Genomic DNA, 17,076 nt, shown 5'->3' with positions numbered 1-17,076 from the left:
ACTCCACCCCCTTGTAACAAGTCCCCCCCAGCTTCCTTGTAGCCCCTTCAGGTACTGGAAGGTGCTATAGGGTCTCACCAGAGCCTTCTCCAGGCTGAACAAGCCCAATTCTCTCAGCCTTTCATCATAGCAAAGGTGTTCCAGCTCTCTGATCTGCGTGGCCTCCTCTGGACTCCAACCAGTCTATCTCCATCTTATTTTGGGGACCCTAGAGCTGGACGCAGCACTCCAGGTGGGGTCTCACAAGGGCAGAGTAGAGGGGGAGAATCACCTCCCTCAACCTGCTGACCACACGTCTCCTGATACAGCTCTTAATTTTAATGTATAACGTGAAAAATGCAGTAGATCTACAATCGAGGAGGTGAACATACATCTGCTTTGAGATGCAGTATGCACTTTACAGAGGTAGGTAATAATTCAAAATTTGTTTGTGCATAATAAATATTCCCTTATTTTAAAACTACAACCATAACTTTGAGATCTCTTTTGAGCTGAAAATTGAAACTGAGTTTGAAGATGCTATCAATAATCCTATAAAGCTTAAATGCAAATCTGGAGAACATCTTAATTTCTATTGCCACATCATGAACAACTAGAAAGTGTTTGCTAAAACTGCGTAATGGGGTCCGTGCGGTTTTTGGCTAATAGTGTTATGTCTACAGCGCGTAGTTTACCAGTGCCACGGAAGGGAGTGGTGGTGGTGAGACGATGAGCAGCAAGGCTGCTCTGTCAGCTGTTGTACTTGTGCGCTGGGTACGAACTAGAATTGGTGTTTGTAGTACAGATGTCAGCAACATCTTTTGATGAAAATGTATAACTGTTTAAGCTGCCAACACATTCCCACACTCATCTCCCTCCTGTAGTTTTAAAATGGTCCAAGTTTAGGAAAGGAGAGCAAAATCAGATGTTAAGGAAGTCAATGAGGCACAGCAGTTGCAGTACGCTAATAAAACACGCTGAATATCTGATACTAAAAGCCCCTCTGGGTAAACAAGCCACATTTACAGTAATTAAAGAATACCTTTCCATGTTTTATTTATAATGAGTCAATAAAGTGTATATTGCATGGCGAATACTTTGCAACCTTTCCACTAAGCTGATATGACAAAATGCCACCACCAACCTGTAAATGAAGTGTTCACTTACAAACCCGGACGCATGCTGAGTACAGGCAGCAGCAGTTCCCATAATGGAGGCAATGACATGCTTCAACCCATTTGGTAGTTCTCTGCTATTTTTGTAAGCCTTGAGAGCCTTAGGAAGACAGGCATAAAATGCACGTTTGCTCTCTACAGCAGCAGCAAATCTGAAACTGGGCAGCATTATATCAGCTGGGAAAGAAAACCTGTGACAAATATATGGAGGCTATTGGGATGAACGAAGAAAAAATTTACTGACAGGTCAGGGTTTTGATTTTGTAGAAAGACTGCATGTTTTGTGCCAGAGAGTGTTCAATAAGCTGTAGTTTTTATAATAAATTGTCTCTTTCTCCTCCTCTTCCCCTCCTTGAATTAGTTTTCTCTGCAGTGGACACCATAATGACTGCTACCAGCCCTGCTGTGTAGATGGTCAAAACTGAAGCAGCATCCTACTTTAGGGCGGCTCAGAGCCTTGGGCTGTTTTTGTTTATTTTTGCTGTGTTACGTGTGCACCCAATTAATCTCCAAGAAGGAATAACTACACGAGCAGGTCAAGATGAAGTGAGGAGCAGACTGAAGTTCTGTCTCCGAAGTTTCTCTCTAATCACAGGTCTGCCACTGGCTTGTTATATGACTCCAGGCAAGTAATTCCATCTCTCTCTACCTCTCATTTTTCTCAGGCTCTCCAGCCTGTATCTTTAGTCTGTAAGGTTTCCTGGGCAGCAGTTGCTTAGCACCGTATGCTTGCACAAGAGGAAAACAGCCTGGACTTTGAAAGCGACAGGGATACAAACACATAATTTTGGTTTCCTTCTCTCTACTCATCCCTCAAATACTTCCTCAGCTGTCCTTCTCCGAGGCACCTCTGTAGCCTCTTAAAGGGTGGTGAAATGGAGACATAGGAGGTGGGTAAGCTTATCTGTTTGGTGTTCAAATGCCTGCAGTGATAAGAGGAGTAGCGCTACACCTACACTGAGAGGGGTGACTTGCCTTACTCCACAGCTACCTCATGGCCCACAGCAGCTGGTACTGCATTGTTCCTGGCTTTTAAACTTACCTTCCCATCCTCTTGTTGCTGTAATGCCTCCTCCTCTGCTCCAGATAAGCTTCTCTGGCTCCCTAGCATCACTTCACTGAGTGGCACTAAATATGGCTGAATGGGTTGACAGCTGAGGATTTTGGAGCTGGTCTTCAAAGGTGAGAATGGTATGGGGTTTGGAAAGGAGGACAGGAGGTGTTGCCTTTGAAGCAAGTCACTGAATATGTCTTTTTCTGCCTTAGAAGTACTAGGGAGTAGCATGGCTCAGTGGCAACAGCAGGAAATTTGAGTGGAGGAGCAGCAAAGTGTAAGGAAAAGGAACAGGAAAAAAATTAAAAGTAAAAAAAAAAGGTATTGTGCTGTGGAAAAATGGAACAAAGAGAAAGGAGTTGTGAGGAGATGTAAGAGCGACTAATCTTTCACAGAAACAGTGCAAGTGTGCAACTTGTTACTGCATAGAGTGTGAAAGGAGCAGGGTTTAAACACAAACTTCTTTTCATCTTGTTTTCCTTTTATCATCCCTCCTGATTTGCAGACCACTGAGATAGATTACAGTCATTACAAAATCTTGTGCATCCCATTCAAACACTTCTGTATCTTCAGAGCTGTGAGACATACTTTTTCCAACCTTTTATATTTTGCCTTACCTACCATACTGGAAAAACCTTGGCATGTCTCTGCTGTCCTGTCGTTTGTGGAATTATAGAGATCTTAGCAGCTACTTTGCCTCCTTTATAACCCTAAGATTTACTATTACACATCTTTCAGAAAAGCCCCAAGGGCATGTACATGTCCCTCAGAAGCTCATCCGTAGCATACCTTTACCCCTTTGGAGAATGAATTAGACTGCTAGAATGGTGGAGCATGTATTTCCCACTGCTCCACTGAGTCAAAGTGTTATTTAAAAAGGGCATGATTACAGCTAGGTTTAAAATCCTGTCACCTATTTAACTGCAGCTACCTGAGAGCATGAAGTTCCTTCTTACCTGTGTGGTAAAATTTTCCTGAAAATCCAAGGTTGAAGGTAAAATTTGCAACCTGAGTGCGCAGTAAATTTTGAGTCTCTAGTAAAGCCTGAAATAAATAAGAAATTAACATGCATTTAGAAAAATGAATATTAATTTTTGGAATGCCTCATTTTAAAAGTTGTGTCCAACTAGGAGATACAAAAAAGAAAATCCTGTTAAATGTTTCACATTTTATTTCAGGATCATTCTTTTTTTATAAGACTATTACAATGAGCTTAATTTGTTCCATCAGAGTTTGATGGTCTAGAAATGCTACTAATAGTACCTAAGTACCAAAGTAGGTGATCGTACTGTAACTTGGACCAAGATATTATACAGAGTTTGCAGTGATTTATGGCAGGACTTGAATCCAGCCATTCAGAGGCAGCAATATACTGAATCGGCAAGTCACCCATGCTTTGGGGTTTTAAGGAAGCTTGATAAAATGTGCTTAAAACACAAAGTAAAGTTAGGAATGCTACTCTCCATCCAGATGTGGAGGCGTTGGGGTTTACTTACCTGCAGAAACATATATGATCGTGTCAGAATACCAAATTCAGTCTTAAGCGTGAATGAGCAGAACTCCAGTTTTGAGCTATGGTAGGAGTAGTGTCCATGTCAGAAATTAAATGTTTATGTTTATTCTCTCCTCCAAGCAAAAGATAAGACCAATCTAAATGAAATGGAGGAAAAGTGTATTGCTTATAGAAGAAATAGATGTAGTCTTGGTCACCTATCCATTTTTTCTTGGACATATTGTCAGCCACTAGAGAAAAGATGGTTCAGCCTGCGTGAGCTATCTACATTTACTGTTAGTTGTCAACTCTGCACTGCTTCTAAAGATAGCCCTTGCTGCACAGATATCTGTCTGCTTTCAATCACCAGCCCACGTAATTTGGATGAGCTACATATGTGAGATGGATAGTGCGTTTATCTCACAATTGGTCTTGCCAGTGTTGAATAGGTTATAAGCTCTCTTTTCATCAATTTCCCATGTCTCCATTATGTGGCTCTTTAGAACTTTCCTTATTATCTATTAATAACATTTCTATTGATGGAATGTTCATGTTCTTGCGCAGTTCAAAGACAAAATGAATGCAGTGGTTGATACGCAGTCCAAGTCCAGCTAATGTTTCATTTGAAAAAATTACATTTTTTTATGACCATCAGTAATTTCACGTAACATTACAGGAAGAAAGTTTTACCTTTTTGCCCAACCCCCTACTCTGATTAAAAACAACAACAACAACAACAAACTCTGCTTACAACCATGAACCAAAAGTATCACCACTCTGGCGTAAATGATGGAACCAGGGATCCAGCAGCTGAGATGCAGATTGATGGCCTGTACAATCCTAGTCCAGAGCGGAGCCAAACTGAGCAGATCAGGTTTCTGTGGTCTCATGATTTATCGTTATTTCCTTTGCACTGCAATGGGTTGGGAGGTGCTGTCAGCCTCTGTCAGCATTTGCTGTAGGACATTAACTTCTTAGAGTTACTGACTACCTTCTAATTATGCAGATATTTGGGCACCGTGCATGTTGGAGCACGAGCTGCTTCTGAAGCATCATTTGCTAAAGAGGCGTCATTTGAATGCCACGCAGCTTGGGAGTGTAAAACAAAAGATTGTCAGACTGTGCATCTGCCTTCATTTTTAAAATAGAAACGTTTATTGAGTGTTAAGGAAGATGTAAAACAAGATAGTGGTTATCAGCTACAATAGCCACCCAGCAAATTCTTTTCCTTGATAAAGGAAATAAAGTAATCTAATGACAGTAAATCTTGTGTTTCATCATTACGTGTTAAGATAGCAGTATGGTTTCCTGACTATCTTACCAGACATTTAATAAGTTGATTATTTCAGTCCTGTGACAATTTCACACATGGGACTGTATTTACATAATATATAACAACCAAATGTTCACTAAAATGTAAAACCTTAGAGATCAACACCAGTGTTAGCTAAGACAGTGAGGAAAATCCCCAGTTGGTAAAAACTGGCACTAAGCTGAGACCATTAAAGTCACAAGCATAGAATCTGAGTCATTATATTTCAGAACATAATTTTCCAAGCTCTCTAGAGCATTTTATATATGTTGAGAAAGACTGATGGGCTGAGCAAAATCAATTCAATTTCCTTTGAGGAAAGAACATCTTAAGGATTTATCACCACTTAACATATAGTGTAAGAAGGTACACGGAACAAACACCATTATATCCGTTCATTTTTTCTCTCTGATTTCCCTCACACTCACATCTTAATAAAATGACAGAACTGTGGGATAGTCAGAAGCCTTCCAGCCCAGTGAGGTCTCATTAAAAACACAGAGTGAGGATTAAGATGTAAATCCCGTAACCTGCAGTGTGTCAAGCGTTTTTCTCTGTCTAAAGGGCGAATCCGTCACTCAAACTGGATTTGGCTTGGTCCTACAGACTTTTTAAATTGCAATTCCCATATATGCAAATTAATTTATATAACATACAGCTAAACTTCATTTTCATGACCTCACCTAATTTTAATACTACGCAGATATTGTCAGCTAAGTCAGTCCAAACTTTTTTGTCATTGCTTGCTTGTTTGTAGAGGGGGTTAACGTCTTCCACACCCTTAATATAAAGAAGCCCAGCTTTGTTTAGGTGATTATGGTCTGCCCTCCCTATTTTTAATAAATATATATTTAAACAACATTGTTAATGGCTCATATTGCCTTCACTGGTAATTTTGCACAGTAAATAATGAGAACTTCTGTCTTCTGTAGGTACAGAAATTAACAGCAAACAGCATAGAAAGGTACCACGGCAGGAGGAGAGCAGACAGCTTCCTTCCACCACTCCTCACTTGCTCCTGAGTGGGTGAACCCCCATTTGGGAGGATAGCTGTGAATGCTGCTGCTCAAGCAGTCCTCCAGCTCCTGGATGGTGCAGGGTGGAGGGGCTGCATGTCCCTGGATGTCCCTGGCACCCACTGCCAGAAACCTTCCTGGGACTTATGCAACCTTCACATGATGCGGAAGGTATTTATTCTGAAGGGGTTTGCAGGATGAAGAAGGGCTATTGAATTTTAACAGTTGGAAATCCTAGCCAGCACCAGGTGCAAACACGGCTATTCACACTCTGCCTGGTCCTGCTGTGCTGTCCCCAGCTCCCCTTGGCAGCCCCCCTTTCCCTGGGGACTCACCTGTCTCTGTCCCACCCCCATTCCCACTGCATGCTGACCTGGGACTTAGCCACCTTCACTGGGATAAATGGTAGGTGCTGCCCACAACAGCAGAAGGGAAATTTTAGAGAGGAATGTGGATTAGAAGGAACCCCAAAAGGCATCATGAATCTTATTTTGTAGAGAAGATTTTTTCTCCTGGATATTTAATCTGACCACAGTATTTACGATCTGTCTGCCAGTGTGTGTCTTTTCCTCAGAATCAGCGGGCTTACTGTTTTTTCCCCCTGAGCACTGGGGCTCAAAAGAGCTGTGAGTGCAGGAAAGCCACTTGCACGTGAAAATACAATTAGCGTTCCCCATTGGACTCATAGGGGTGTGTTAAAGCAACAGCCAGAACTCACTGTTGTCTTATTTCTGTACAGTTAAACAGATAGTGTTAGATAATTATCATTCTCCAAGGAAAGAACCATGGAACACACCTGCACATGGGCAGACAGGCAAGTCTCAGTGTCAGGCTAAGCAAAGTGCAATTTTTTTTTTTTTAAGGTAATCCAAGCTGTTCTTTGAAACACAAAGCCTAAATCGCCTGGAATCTCTCAAAACTCACTGGTTGCATTTTATTAATTGATTCTTTGCTTTGTCAATGAGGTTTCTCTTTGTGACATCAAATAGATATGTTTTTTTCTTTATATTTCATCTACATTCAGCAGTGTTTTACATTAATCCATATAATTATGTTCTGTAGATTTGAAGTTGCTGTGTCTTTATTCTTCATAATTGGTGCATTTATTAAGAAGAAGTGATATTTTCCCACTATGTCCTTGTTAATTATAACTCTATCCTTCATTTACATAATAAACTTTTTGGGGCAATTTCTGCAGTAACATTTCATGCCTAATAGGAAGCAATTTGCTTTCCTTTATTAAGTACATTAAAACTTCATGCCCCAGACATCATTGACTGTAAACATTTGATTCTGCTCAAATTTAATGCACCAAGGCATTTTGCTCTGCCATATTAGGTTTATTTATGTGCTATGTTCTGGATTGTTAGCTGCTAATGAGACTTCGGCTCTTATTGCTCTAAGGCCTGAACACTAACCTCATTTTAATGAGTTCATTATTTGCTGCCTTCTGAATGGAAGACAACAAATTTTCCTTTTAATTAAAGGTCAAAACACCTCTGGCTAAGTAAAGTGTTGAGGTTATCAAATCCTTAGAGAAGGTAAAAGAATGACTCTTTCTGATTTTGATGCCAAGCATGGGCAGGCCAGGCTGAGGTAGGTGGTGTTTCTCTGGGGACCAAAACTCCAAATCTAAGCTAAGTGATAACAACGCTGAAACGTGGTACTAGTCTTTCCAAGACATTGTAAAAACACCCCACCCAAACCTGAAAGTCAGCCAAAGTAATTAAGGAGGCTTTACTCCTGACCCAAAGGTCTGTGTGGATCAATACTACTGCTAAAGCATGAGCCCTTCTTTGCATGTGCAATGATTTATAGGGTGCAGAGGACAGATGCCAGAGTAATTGAGCCAACAAAAACTAATTTCATATTTTTTACTGGGGAAAGTGAGGCAAAGGTGATCAATACTGGGGGCTGTTTGTAGTGAGACAAAGGTATATGCAGCCCTGTGTTTGTGTGAAAATGCATGTAACGGGCATTGGTGATCCCTTTCTTTGAAATTACAGAGTGAGAATTTAGTCAAACCAAAATAGGCTTAATTACAGGAATTAATACACAGATCCTTGCTTTTTTTCTTGCATTTTGTTCCTGCTCACCATCTTAAAGACAGGCAAAAAACATTGGTTCATGTGCCTCTCCTAGAAGCTGCTCCCATTACAGGTAATAGTGTTACAGACAGGAAGGGTATTTGGGAAAGAAAGGACTAGTGTCTGTGTTAACAGCTGGTGAAAACTTAAAAGCTGGTTCTGGAGGAAAATCCTAACAGTTTGTAAAACAGGACTCAGCATTACTCCAGTGTGGAGCAAGATGCCCAATGTTTATTTTGGGCTCCTGGTCATACATGTGGACTTCCAGAGGCAATATTGTGAATGTGAATTTTAGGAACCAGCAAAAACTCAAGATGTTGAAGGTTCCTGTCTCTGTGGCAAGGATCTCTGCGGTCACGGTGCCCAGGGTCCCCAGCCTATGGGGCACTCCACTGGATAGAGCTGCCCACAGAAACATGATCACAAGTTACTACATAGCCTGTCCATGAGGAGTACACAATGTGGAGAGCAGATGAGAAAGGTTGTAGTTCTTCATGCAGTTTGGAATGAGATCAAGGGAAGAGGGGAAGTTCGATATTTCTGCTTTTTCGTGTATCTATAACTTGCTGTAACCATGAATTATTTTATTTCCACAAACTCATTCTAGGAAGTGCTTCTGGCATGGGAGGATGTGCCAGTGTCTGGCATCCCAGGGCTTCAGGGCCAAGGTTATGTTGTCCCTTCCCCATCTGAAGGATATGACTAAGAATCTTGTCAAAAATGGGCTAACTTGCCATTACTCAAAGTCATCACTCATTTGAAACAAACTCTAGAGCTGGGTAGTGATTCCACGGCTGTAGGTTTTTTTCTTTCATTCATGTGTCTGTGCATAAAATATATATATGCTCATTGTATGCACATTTCTATTTATATGTACTGTAGATATAAAATATGTGCAAATATAGAAATTTAGATATTTTTTAAGGTAAATCTTTCTATACATTATGTTTATATACACTGCTTAGTAAACAGGACTTTTGTCTAGAACAGGATGCCCAAAGAGGCTGGAGAATCTCTGTTCTTTGAGGTATGATTGGATGTAACTTTGAAGTTACCTTTGCTTTGAGTGGGCGCTTAGACTAGATCACTTCCAGAAATCCTTTCTAACCAAAATTATTTTAAGATTTGATGAAAACTTTCCCTGTATTTTCCACTTTAAGACACTTTTCTCAGGCTTCTATGGTACATACATGTTATTAATTCCGAACTTTTTAAATGCATTTATTAATTTTTGTTCCTAACATCTGTCCTTAATGCTTTTGTAGTTATACAGCCCTGAGGTTCACTCCCAAGCTGTTCTGTGCAGCAATTTTCTGGTGGTCTGTGGAAAGTTGGAGGACTACAAAGTAGTAGTTTTGCTCTTGGTTTCCAGCTGAAAATTTTTAGAGGGGGAAAAAAAGCAAATAATACTTTCAGCAATGTTTCTTTCCACAGCAAGCAGCTGCTGTCAGGATGTGATTTTTGATTGCCTCTTCCTGCTCTTGCTCCCTCCCTGAAATCTATGCTAGGAAAAAATACCTGATGTGGTCTTGGCAATCTTCAAAGCCATTGCAATCTTCATAGGACTACCATTAAGTAGCAGTAATCACAGTAACCATCACAAAGATGGTGTGAAATAGCCAGTCACTGTTTTTCTGATAGGAAAACTGAATTAATGAAAATAAAAAAAAGTGATGACATCCCTGACAGGGTCACTGTAAGACCAGGACTCTAGGTTCCCTAGTTTCAGCTTCTGGTTTGGAGCAAAATTTTCTGACAGCTGACAATCATATCAGCTGTATCTATATTTTTTAAAACAGAGATCAGTGAGGAATGAAGATACCCACTGAAGCTGAGTCATTGATTTCTGTGTGGTGAGGATTTCGGACCACTTCACATGCTTATAACAGATTTTTAATAGAAAATTATTTAACATTATAGTGTAGGAATTATAAAGAATCCACATTATTGACTTACTGGCTAGACTTTGAAAGGAGTTTAGGGGTTGAATCTAGTCAAATCCTTAATGGGATTTTGAAATCACTCGTACTGTTTACCCTATGCCACAACTGATTTGAATAGCTGTTAGCCAGGCCTTGGATCAGTGGGCAACTGTCAACCCTCACAGATTCACATTCCCTCTTAAGGCACATTTCACCCAGTGCATTGTACAAGTAGTGCGATTCCCAGTGCTGGCTGCAGAGCACTCGCCACACTCAGGGAGGCAAGCAGGGCTTCAGCCATTGCCCTGCCTTCCTGAGAGATGGGACTTCACCTCGTGTTGTATTTATTTCTGTGAAGTACTATGCTAATCTATAGTGCCATATAAATAATTAATAGGAAGATCTCTGATGGTGCTGAACACAGCCAGCTCTGTCTGCAGATCTGTTTTTTATTATAGAGCTATTACCTGAGTCTGTTCAGCATTTCCCTTGAGTAGCTGTCTTAGTGTGAGGTCTGAGAGGATATGTGGGTTTATTTGAAGCAAGGAAAAAAATAATGTTTTGTGTTCATATGTAATATATTTATTGCAAACAGAAGAATTTATTTTTCCTTTATGAGTGGAATACCCAATTTATCAGATCTACTGCTGCTGCTATTTTATAACTCCTTCCTAAAGTCAGAAAACTGTCAGGACTCTAATTGCATTTAATTCAACACAGAGGAATGCATCTGTTCCAGTAAAGGTTGAGCTAGTTTCAGCTGAAGGAGATGAATGGAGTGATATTGCACCAAATTTACTAGCTACTTATGACTAACTGGCTAATAACATCGCTTGAGAACTCCAAAGGTTGCTTTTGCTTAAGTGTTACAGGGGACATGATGCTAGGACAGTGACACACATACTCTGGCAATGAGAGCACCTTGACCAACTGCACACATGTGGGTGTATGTATATAAATAGCCATGGCAATTATGTAGCTGCTCTTCTTGGAAAAAAGGAATTCACAGCCAAGCACCTTGTACTTGTTAGAAGATGTAGCAACAAAAAGCTCAAATGAACAGGGCAAAAAGTATAAATTAAAACCAAAGAACACTAATAATATAAAGTAAGGTTTATTTTAACCAGGACCACATAGATGAGTCAATGCAATTGGTTCCAGTTCTCCAGCAGTATCTAGCTGGGGAAGATCAAAGGCATTAGGTAGAGGGTTGAGCAGCCATGGCACCTACTGCTGGTATTGTCAGAGCAGGCTATGGCTGCAGTGGTTACCTGCCAGCAGTGATTGCTGTTCTGTGTCGGTGTTACCTGCTGAAAAGATTTACAGCCTATTTGGGAAACCACTGAGGGTCTTTAGTATAAATCACTACTGATTCTGAAGGATTTTCTAGGAAAACTAAACAAATCTGCTAGCAAATCCTGCAAGGGGAAAAACCAGAATGCCTCCAGGCTGAGAGGGGGTGGTGATTCCCTGTGGCTGGGTGGCAGAACTGGCTGGCATTAGCATAGCTCCTGACCAAGGTCCCTCCCTGCACGTTGCATGCAGCAGGGACAGGAGCCAGTGGCACTTTCAGCAGGGCAGTGAAGGGACTTAGACCATATTTCTTATAAATTCTGATTTTTTTTCAGAAGCTTAAGCATTTTCAGCAAAAGAAGTATCTTGAAGAAAGGCTATTCAGTCTTGGGAATCAGGAGAAGGTGATGTGCCAGCTGTAGATGAAAGATTTCTGGTCCAGTTTTCAGAACAAACAACAGGATCAAGAATGCTTTCTCTAATTTAAATAGCTCTCCCATCTTCTCCCAGGCCACCTTCCCACTCAGTAGAAAACTGTGGCAGGTATTTTGCTCTCTGAATGACATTAGAAGCCAGGTACAGTTTCCTGGCATGGGCTTGGCCCGTGCTTCCTTGTTTGTAATGTGACAGCAATACTAACATTAGTAATGTCACAACTGTTGGTCACTTGAGCCAGGATTTAACGGCTTTAACTTTCTGGGAAGGAACTGGAGAATCTACATGATGTCCATCAACATTTCCTCCTGCTGTTGTTTGAGGCCATGCTGGAAAATATACTGAAAATATACTGAAATGTGAGATTTCCCCACTCTCTCTCTCCTTTAATCTGTTTAGCTGCAATGGTTTTGTTGCCTCCAAGCAGAGTCAGTAAAGGCAGCCCTTCATTAAGAGATGATCGTCTGAAAAACAGGTCAAGTCTGCAACTTTCTCTGCTGGTTCCTTCTTCCCTTGGACATAAGGGTGTATTTGTCCTGTTGCCTGGATCTACCTCCCAACTGGGGTCGCACACTCTCCCACCTTAGCCTTTGAGATCATGGCAGATCTCAGCCGGCAGGATGCTGCCCGCTTGCTGTGCTGTTTTCTTCCGCCTGTAGCCTGCACCCAGTGCAGGCTTGGAATGGCAATTTGGAGAAGGAACTGGTCCATGCTTCCCCCAGAGTAGAGGCAGCCCTGCTGCATGGTGCTGCATGCTGAAGGCTCCATGAGAGCCTTCCCCCTGACAAGACAAATGTCCCAACCCTTCATGTAGATGAAGGCTGTTTCTCTTTGCAGCTTGGTAATTTTGCTAGCTGCTCTCTGGGCAGCACTGAGTACAGCCTTACACTGTGTTCTACTCCATTCAGGGTCTGTGTGGTCTTGAAAGAGAAAAAAGACCCATCTCCACATGCTCCTTATGGCTACAGTTCTGCTTGGCCAGTACAACAGCCACACCAGAGGGAAGAAGAGATGCTACTTGCATCTTGCCTCATATCCACATCTGCATGAGGCAGGTGTGTTTGTCTACCTGTAGTACTGTTGGAGTGCTAGCATGGGAGAGGCCAGAAAGTCAGAGGCAGAACCATCATCTAGATCTGATTAATCACAAAAAAAACCCATCCCTAAAATAAGTATTGAAAGGGAAAACCATCTTGAGGCTTTAAAGGGAAACATCAAGATTTAAAATAGTATGTTAATAAATAATTCATGTTCAGCTATTGTGATCTGGTTGCTGCAAATTGTATTGGTGTCAGTCATTGTGCTGCATGTCAGTAACAGTAAAATAGACTGGTATTTACAGTTCCTCTTACGTGATGTTTAGGTAGTGCCAAACAAAGATCGAAGCCTCCCCTTCTTTGGCACAATTCAAGTACAGAGTAAAGGAAAAGTAACATTAACACCTGCATTTTCTTTTAGTTGTATGTTATCTATTGTTCTTTTATTTCTTGGTTGTTCATAATTGCATCTTTAAGGAAAAAAAACTCAACAAAAGTCTCTAACCTGTTATAGGTGGGCACTCAGACCTTATAAATTATTTAAGGACTCGACTAATGGAGGCTACCTTATTTGTTCTTCTTTAATTTATGGGTTTGCATGTACTAAGGTTTGATCAGAGTGGCTTTCTGCTCCCTTACTGCCCTTGGAAATCATTTACTTGGATAACTTGTCATAAAACAAAAATTCCTTAAAATTCTCATCAGGGACATCTTATCTCAGAATTCTGAACTCTTATGAGCAATCTCAAATTTCTGCTTTAAATTTACTGCTTAGAAACTAACTGATATATATGCTTTGTGGTGGAATTAAGCTTCCCCCCCCCCGCACATTCAATCATAAAGAGGAGATTGGAACAGAGGTGATATATTCTAAATTCAGGTCTGTCCTTCAGTTTTCAGAATGGGCGTGTTTGTGCGATGATGGATATAACTAGTGGCTTTAAGAGGGTACCTCCATATGTTTAAATGAAGAGCTTCTAAAGCTTTCTGACTGGAAGAGAACAAGGAAACCACAGCAGATACTTATTTTTCTGTTCTGCTGTCAGTGGTAAAAAATGGCAGTGTCCAACATACCCAAATGCAGAAGGACAGAGCAGAAACACTGCTCTCCTTGGCATTTTTTGTGTGTGTGAACAGATAATTTTAAACTCATACACTCAGTGTGCAAGCTTTTCCAATTTTCTTGTCTTCCTTATCATTAATTGTTTGGTGTGGGTTTTTTTTTTTTTCCTTCCCTGTATAACTCCTTCTAAAGTATGTAATGGGAATCTCAAATCACTGGGATGGTTCCTATATACCTTTCACATCACTTCTAGCACCTATACACCATCTGTGTCTGTGTTCTGGTATTTTTTTTTTCCCCTTTGCAAATCTGTCCATTGCCTGCCCTCTCTATAAAAGTCAGAAACCAGGGAGTCTTAAATCAGTTGGATACCCAGGAGCACTGTAGAATCATAGAATTATTTAGGTTGGAAAAGACCTTTAAGAACACCAAGTCCAACCACTAACCTAGCTCTGCCAAGTCCACCACTAAACCATGTCCCCAAGCACTGCATCTACACATCTCTTAAATACCCCCAGGGTGGTGACTCAACCAACTCCCTGGGCAGCACAGGGTGGCTGCTGGGCAGGCACAGCACAGCACTTCTGTTTTCTGTCAGCAGCTACAAACATCCAAGTCCCAGTGGACTCCATAAGCACTGATGGTTGTGCTGAGGGCCTCCAAGAATCTTTGGAGATAGGTGGAAGCAAGAAGACAGGCAACAGTTGTCGTCCTTTCCTGGTCTAGCCTTGCCCACCTATTTCACTGTGCTTTAAACTGGAGATATGAAGGTAGATCCTTAACAGGCAGAAAAAGTCACACTTGGTTGCACAATGAGAACATACCTTGCAGCACAGTGATAAAACCATTTTCTCCTATTCTTTTTGGGCAAAGTAAAAAATGCTTTAAGACTGGGAAAGGGCTGTCTTTTAAATTATCGTGGAATATTTCTTGACCAAATTACAGGTAACATACCTGTATCACACAGTCTCCTTTGCATTCACTTCCAATGACCTAGGAAGGCTTCTGTTTTACGGAAAGCTGAAATTGTATTTAATCAATCTGTTCATTTTATAGGTTCCCTATTATCCTCAAAGGATTGCAATTAGACATCTGTCTGCATTCTGTAAAAAGTGAAACTCTGCTAGAACTGGTGTCCCTAAAATTGAGTAGGCTTCCTGAAATTTGTGCCAGAGCAACATTTTCCTTTGTTCTCGAACAAAAGGATAGCTTACTAGGAAACTCATATTACCCAGCTTTCCTTGGTGTTGCTGTGGAGACTTCCATGTTTTTGTTCGGTATTCTGAAAACTGGAGTTTGCAAAATCTTAATAGGCAAGTACGTGCTTTAAAAATCACTAGGATTAAGTGTTGCTCTTTAATATTTTTGAGATGTTTGATACTTGTCTAGCAGAGCTTAACTTTTTTGACCCTTCTCCCTTCTTTGTGATGCTGTAGCTTTTTTGACCTTTCTCCCTTCTTCGTGATGCTATCTTGCATTGCCTAGGGAGCTCGCTTCAGTGTTTTGATCGTGTTTGTTAACTGGAATTGCAAGTTTCTGTGAAATGAGAAGGGAATTGCAAGGGGAATGTTCTTGATTTCCACCACATTCATCTCTTTTACCAGAGGTCAGACTGCTTATGCCACCCCCGCGTCCTTCAAATTTAGAGTAGAGGGAGATAAAGCCTGTTTTGCCCTTCAGGGTGGGTTCAAACTCCTCCATCCCAGAAAATCCTGTTGTTTACTACTGCTTCATTTACCACCACTTTATTACCCTTCCCAGCTTGAAGACTGCATAGTAAGTTGGCCAGAGAAGGAAGCTGGAGGATCGATAGCAAAATGGCAACACTCATGGTTCTTACTTGATCCTGTTGAATAGAAATATCCAAGGCCTATACGTTCTGTAATAAAATCACTCCAGATCACCAAGTGAGGCTGACAAATTTGAAATCAACCATTCTGAAATGGTTCCAGGAGGTTAGTTTTTCATAAAACTAAGTAATTTTATGTAAAATTTAGAACAAATGTAAGAGCCAGAGGAAATGTTTCAGGTCATAGATATATGGCTAAAAAATACCACCACACCTTTTCAAAATTTGGGAAAATTATACTAAGAGTAATGCCCTTCTTCAGATCACTATGGATTACAGACTTGAAAAAAACTCATGTCTGCACCCTTGAGAAATTCAAGTAGTATGATGTATTGTCAAAAAGTATGAATTAGTCTTTCATCCCTTCGAGGGATTTCCTAGGAAGGAAATTTCTAATAACAGATCACTCATCCACCTGGAACCACAACCCAAGGCAGATCCAGAGGCAGCAGCTAAATCCAAGCTTCTGTTGGTTGTTACATTTGAAGCTGGAATTGAACTTTATTGCTGGACGAATTTCTACATCCTGTGTTATTTAGGTTGTCACACCACATTATCCTAATGGTCCCCTCTGGCCTTCCCAGCTTAACCTTGTGTAGGCGCTTGCAGCAAGCCAGCGTGTCCCAAGACCCCAAGCAGGGAAGACAACCAGCTGGCTGGCCAGGCTCTGGAGAAGACCCTGAGCAAGGACAGTAGCTGCTCCCTTGCCCCATCATTGGGAGGTTTAGCAGGGAATTTGAGCCATCAGAAAGAAAAAGAAGTTTGAGGCAAATTTTCTACTCTCTGATGGAGCTCATCCTTTTCTAGATACTGCTAAATCACTCCTGACAGGGATGACATCTCCAGGGCCTCTAAAACTGCTTCTGACAAACAACCTTTTTTGGTATTGGAATAGATTGAATTTCCCCAAGTGCCATGCATCTGGGAAGTATTTCCTGTTAGAAAGGTATGTTTGCACTCCCTAACAGCCCCTCATCCTTGATTTTCTAAATTAAACAGGATGAATGCTGTGCTGTGTCATAAGGACACCAAGTGAATTATTTGGAAGGGAGAGTATACATTTCTAGCAAGCATTTTTTTAATCAGAGAGTGTTTACTGATGCCTTTTACAACATGTTTTCTTGGCTTCTTGGAAGAGAATGGGAACATAATTTTGAAATTCCTTATTCTTTTCCCCAACTTATCATTTGTATGAGAACACATTCCCATGGTATATAGAGCCTTCCACAGGGAACAGTTTTTGATGAAAGATTCAACCCACACCCTATAGGAAGGGTAAGCCTTCCAAGTATAATGATGTCTGAAGACAATACAGTGAAAATCAGTGCTTCTAATGTTTGTGATCCTTTCATAAGTCTCACA

At 40.9% G+C, this 17,076-nt stretch overlaps 1 protein-coding gene across 1 annotated transcript in view; it reads right to left on the bottom strand.

Annotated features, from left to right (window-relative positions):
* Nucleotides 1-17,076, bottom strand: part of NDST4 (N-deacetylase/N-sulfotransferase (heparan glucosaminyl) 4) — an 81,618-nt gene that overhangs the window by 46,546 nt on the left and 17,996 nt on the right. Inside the window, exon 2 of the mRNA XM_010156982.1 lies at nt 3,165-3,252. Coding sequence (XP_010155284.1) covers nt 3,165-3,252 — 88 coding nt within the window. The remainder of the gene's footprint in view (nt 1-3,164; nt 3,253-17,076) is intronic.

This window comes from Eurypyga helias, unplaced genomic scaffold, assembly GCF_000690775.1.
Source record: "Eurypyga helias isolate BGI_N326 unplaced genomic scaffold, ASM69077v1 scaffold4988, whole genome shotgun sequence".
NCBI classification, from domain to species: Eukaryota; Metazoa; Chordata; class Aves; order Eurypygiformes; family Eurypygidae; genus Eurypyga; species Eurypyga helias.
This window is presented reverse-complemented; position numbering and strand designations above follow the sequence as displayed.